Here is a 5,822-nt window from a genome sequence, read left to right as displayed (position 1 = left end):
ATTTTATATTATTTAAAATATTAATAATAACTAATTAATAACTACAAATTACAAAATTTGTTAGCCCTAACACTCTTCCATCTCAAAATCTACGGTTGGATATAAATTCAGATTTATTGATTCAGATTTACGAGTAGAAGAGATAGCATTCAATATAGCTTATTCATTCTCACATGTGTGTGTGTTTATGAATAAAAAATAGAACAATTATCATGTTCATATCTTATTCTTGCAATAGGCTTTTTTTCTTTTAGAAATGTTAAGTGAAATTTTTTTTATAATTAGTTTATATTTAAGTTAATATTAATAATTGATTTTCTATTTTGTCATTAAAAATATTAAACTCTAATATAAAAATTATTTTTTAATATTTTTCTATTAATTGATGGTGTAAAATATAATTTTTATTATAAATATTTTAAGTGGAATAAAAAATATATTATATGATAAAAAATTGCATATGACAACTTAATTAAAAAAATTGAATGAAGGTCTTTATGTTATAATAATGCAAATCCACAATTGAATCTGAGGAGTTATCAACACACCACTCAGTCACTCACCAGTTCAACTTGGAGTTTAATAATAATAATAATAATAATAATAATAATAATAATAATAATAATAATAATAATAATAATAATAATAAATACAATAAAATTGATATTTTCACCTTTGATATTCATCCGATCCATTTCACAAGGTGGGTAAGTAGTCTAGGCGCAACTGAAGAAAAAACGACTAAATTTTAGAATTATGTTAGGTTAGATTAAAATTACAATATATAAGTTATAACTTGTTGAGAATTTGATTATATATATATATAATTGGGCGGAGAGATGATGTTTTTTTTTAAATCTTGGATTTTTATTTTTATTATTTAGTTGGGTTTAATTATTCTATTGGTCCTTATAGTTTTACTAAATATATAATTAAGAGATTGCTATACTTTTTTTACCTCTGAATTGGATCTCTATATTATTTTTAATTTTGTAATTAGATTATTGATAATATAAAAAATATTAGATTAATAGAACATTTTTTTTTTGCAAATTAAAATACTCATAATTAAAAACTTAATTAGATATTTGACTACATATTTTGTAAAAAAAAAACGAAGATTTTATTAATTTTAACGTTTTTAATACAAAAGAGATTTATTTATAAAATTAAAAATAATGTAAGGATTTAATTAAAAAAATATAAAGACCTATATTTTTAAATTTAGTAAAACTATAAAGACAGAATAATTAAATCGTTTAGTTATTACTTTTATATAAGAAATCTCCTTATATAGATATGTGAATCTTTTATTTAAATTGTTTAAATATTTTATTTATTAAAATGTGTAATATATAAAAGATTTATGTTTTTACACTGCCATTATATACATCTCAGATACATAGAGTAAAAAACAATTAAATATATAAAATTTGGGTATTTTATGTTTAATTATAACACATTTCGGATACACATAGAAATAACAACGAGTCCGCATAAGGGCAAAGACATACCCCCGCCCCGCTACCCATAATCTGTTCCCGTTTCCGCTCCATTCTCACAACGGGTAACGAGGACCCCATATTCGCCGGGAGTTAGGGTCTTTACGGATACCCACAGATTTGATAAAAATAAAAAAATTAAAAAATAAATTCACAGCAAGCAAATAAGTTTAAAATTCAATTCAACTATAATACAAATTCAATTCAATACATATATAAATTCAACTGCTTTCATCTTACAGAATTATTGAATCTTCTTCACATATACAATGAATTTAACTCCTCATCTTCATCTATTTCTAATTTTCAAACTGAAACCCAGCCTCCCTAAAATATTGTGTCTAATGGCCACTACAGTATTTAATCGACCATAGATCTGTTCATTTCAATAACAGACATCTATTATATTACACAAATCTTATACCAATTTCATATATCTGAATTCCAATCTCATCAATTTCATCAAATGTAAAACTAGTTTCATCAATTTTTTGTTATTCTTTGACACCCAAATTTAATGAGTAATAAGAACAGAGCATGCAATGAATTCAAATACTAAGAGAGAAAGAAAGAAAGAAAGAAAGAATCAAAACTGAGCAGGTTAATACACTAGATTGTGAGGTGGTGACGCCTATGGAGGTGGAGGTGGAGCAACGGTGCAAGTGGGGGCAGCGACGCGGCTGGAGCCTCGCCAACGACGCACCAGGTGGTTTGAGAGGAAGAGAGAGGGTCACGGGTGGTTGCAGCAACGCGGCTAGAGCCTCTTCGGTAACACACAAGGTGGTTTAAGAGGAAGAGAAGGAGGCGCGAGTGAAGACAGAGACGCGGGTGAAGACAGAGGCGTGGGTGGGGCAGCGACGCGGCTGGAACCTTGCCGGCGACGCACCAGATTATTTGAGAGGAAGAAAAGAAAGGAAAGTGTCTGGGTGAGACAGGGAAAGTGGCTGGGAGAGGGAGGTGAAGAAATGACGAGGGAAGCGCTGTTTATTCACGGGATATTCAACAGGGACCGTACTGCCACCCTTGAGAAAATATGTCCCTCAAATCTGCCTCCCGACGAGTAAATTCTCGCGGATACCCGCTCCGCCACGAGAAATTATCATTCCATACACAGTTCTTAACTCTATATTTCATTGTTTTTTATTTGGTAGCATACCTAAAATGTAAATGACAATGTAAAAATTTAAATATATTTATTAATATGCATATTGATAAATAAAATATTTAATAATTCATTTTATTTATAAAATAAAAAAATCCATAGATATATACACACCTATATATAACTCATTTGAAGCTGGCATTTAAAACGTGGTATGAAATTATGAATGAAATACATGAAATAAGTAAGATGGAGTTGACGTGCATTGACAACGAGCGAAAAATGAGGATAATGCGGTTTATGAAATAATTGCAGTTGGTTCTATTGTAACAGTGACACACACTATAGCAATGAAACTTTTTGTGCCTATATATATTCTCCATGGGATTGCATAAATACTTAAGTTTGAGCTTATTAGAATATCACAGCAGCACACATTAAAGTAGAAATAGTACAAATAGAAAAAAAAAATACATTATAAAATTATTTTCATTCCAAAAATTATTTAAATTATTAGATAAAAATATATAAATAATTATATATTGTATTAGAAGAGTATTATATATTATGCCTTGTCTTTACATCACCACTAACCTTAACTTAGATGGGATTGACACTAAAAATCCTATCTTCTCAGAATGCACCACTGCTGTCTCAACAATAATCGGGAAACCTAAAAGGGTATGTATTCTGCTTTCTATTACTTCATTTTCAGCTTTTTTCAAGTGATATATAATAATATAGGTAAGAAAGTTTATGAATGAATTGCATGTATAGGATCTAATAATATAATAACCAAACAAAACATTTAATTCTACTCGATCGCGCACATAATTAGATATAATAAGCGTATTTCATTCGTAAGATTAGAATACTCTTGTAATTCAATAATAAGTGAAGGATATTATAAATTATTTCAATATCTGTTTAACAAATTAGACAATTGTTAGTTAAACTTGTATTATACTTGAGAGAGGTACGACTTGTTATATATATTTATAGAGAAAGCATAAAAAAATAATTTTTAGTTATTTAATATTAGTCAATGTTTTATTTTTAATTCTAAAAATTCTTTTTTTTTAGAGAATAATTTAGGATTAGAGTTATAATTTAGAATTTAAGACTTATAATTTATGATTTAAGTTCTAAAATTAAAAATAAATAAAATAATTTCAAAAAAGTTGATTGATGTTGGCTAAAAAAATAACTTACTGGCATTTTATCTAATATTTTTAAAATTATTTTATTTATTTTAAATTTTAAATCCTATCATAAATAAAATCTTTAATTTTAAATTCTAAATAATAAAGTATAAATCCTAAATCTTCTTGAGAATGAGAATTTTTATAATTAAAAAAAATTGACTAATATTAACTAAAAAAATTAATTTCCTCCTGTATATTCTCGTATTAAAATGTATGAATACTATTTCTTAATATATGCGTATAATTTTTAGGTTTAATTACTTTATTGGTCCTATAGTTTTGCAAAATTTTTAATTAGGTCTCTATACTTTTTTTCTTTTAATTGAGTCTTTGCACCAATTTTTTTTAATTGAATCCCTACACTTTTTTTTTTTTATTTGAGTCCTTCCACTAGTTTTTTTTAGTTGGGTTCCTATACAATTAAACCAATTACTACTAAGAGGGACCTAATTGAAAAAATAATTTGGTGCAAGGACCCAATTAAAAGAAAAAAAAGTATAAAGACCTAATTAAAAATTTTGCGAAACTATAGAAACCAACAGAATAATTAAACCCAGTTTTTATTGTGCAGATGGTGATGGTTCTACTAACATCGTCAGTGCTGGTGACACTTGGTGGTAGCAATGAACCAACTGCCTATGCTGAGATAGTATCAATGGGTGGCATAAACTCAGAAGTCAAGAAGAAGCTTATTGAAGCCATTGGCAACATTTTGGAGACCCACCTCTCTATCCCAACATCAAGATTTTTCCTCAAAATCTCTGATATCAAGAAATTAAGTGCTAAGTCAAAAATGTAATTCCTTAAACTTGGTTCTCCGGAGCCACAATTTTAGACCTTTAGCTACTAAATAAACAATCAAAAATGCTAGAAGTTAATATTTTTGGTTAAAAAAAAGAATTAATTAGTGTTAACTCGAATATGAAATAAATGTAATGGAAAAATATTAGTTACTTAATATTTCTTATAAATAATAGAGTTTTGGCTTTTCATAATTATTATTATGGCTACGTTAGGAAGATTATAACTAAAGTTATTTTATTTAATAGAAATATCTATAATTTTATATATGTAGTATATATAATTATATATTTATTTATTATATATAGTATTATTTGATTATTATAACAGTAATTAAAAAATATAAAATAAAATAAATAATAATTAAAAATATTAAATAAGATAAATTTAGCCTATTTTAATTAATTTTTTATTAGCTAATATGTACTTTTGAGACATTTGTTAAAGATACTTAAAAGAATAATTTTTACTATTTTTTGTTGTTAATATTTTAAAAGTGTATTGAGAAAATAAAAAATTTAATTTTTTAATAAAAGCTTTTTATTTTTAACTTAAAATTAAATATTACCTATGGCTGAAGATTCAATTAATTTATTTTATATTAAAACAAGAAGCTAAATACTTTACTGGCAAACAAATTGTCAATAGCATATTTTTAAATTAAAACTAAATTTGATTAATTAATTATTACAAAGGGTTTGATCATGGTTAAATTTGACGACAATAAAATCATCGTGTGTCCGTCAACAATATTATCTATGCTAATAGGTGCCAAAGTTTACCGATTGTTTGATAGTTAATAAAAATAGTTCATTGAAAAAGAAAAGTTCTACTTATTTAATTTATCGATGATCTCATACTTTATCGATAGTCTAACTGTTGTTAATTTGTATTCGGTACAACATGAATAATGTGTTGTGGATCTATAATTTTATTTCTTACTCATCATATGCGTGTTATTTTATACGGAATAATTATAAAAAGACAATACTCTAAAATTATCTTTTTAATTTAGCATTTAGAATTTCATATATATAACATTTATGATTATATACTTGTTACATATAATATTATGTATTTATTTCAGTATCTAGTAGTTAATGAATGCAAATAAAAAAAAAAAGTAAGTTATATGAGTATATTTGACTTCCAAACTTTGTCCCCAAATATTATCATCAACCAACTTATTTATTTGTTAAGAATTTCATTGTT

At 25.8% G+C, this 5,822-nt stretch overlaps 1 protein-coding gene across 1 annotated transcript; it reads left to right on the top strand.

Annotated features, from left to right (window-relative positions):
* Positions 1-3,019: 3,019 nt before the first annotated feature.
* Positions 3,020-4,783, top strand: LOC107637980 (uncharacterized). The gene is made up of 2 exons (XM_016341194.3): positions 3,020-3,285; positions 4,381-4,783. Exons 1-2 carry the CDS (start codon positions 3,172-3,174, stop codon positions 4,606-4,608), a joined length of 342 nt encoding a protein of 113 aa, XP_016196680.1. The 5' UTR covers positions 3,020-3,171; the 3' UTR covers positions 4,609-4,783.
* Positions 4,784-5,822: the final 1,039 nt, after the last annotated feature.

The sequence above is a fragment of the Arachis ipaensis genome, chromosome B4 (genome assembly GCF_059453495.1).
Source record: "Arachis ipaensis isolate K30076 ecotype BB chromosome B4, ASM5945349v1, whole genome shotgun sequence".
In the NCBI taxonomy this organism is placed as follows: domain Eukaryota; kingdom Viridiplantae; phylum Streptophyta; class Magnoliopsida; order Fabales; family Fabaceae; genus Arachis; species Arachis ipaensis.
The sequence above is the reverse complement of the archived record's forward strand: the minus strand, read 5'-3'. Positions and strand labels throughout refer to the sequence as shown.

Excerpts from the sequence above, each read along its gene's own strand:
- LOC107637980 (XM_016341194.3), top strand. The coding sequence starts at position 3,172 with ATGCCTTGTCTTTACATCACCACTAACCTTAACTTAGATGGGATTGAC. Across the intron at positions 3,286-4,380 it reads TAATCGGGAAACCTAAAAGG|ATGGTGATGGTTCTACTAAC; the intron begins GTATGTATTCTG and ends TTTATTGTGCAG.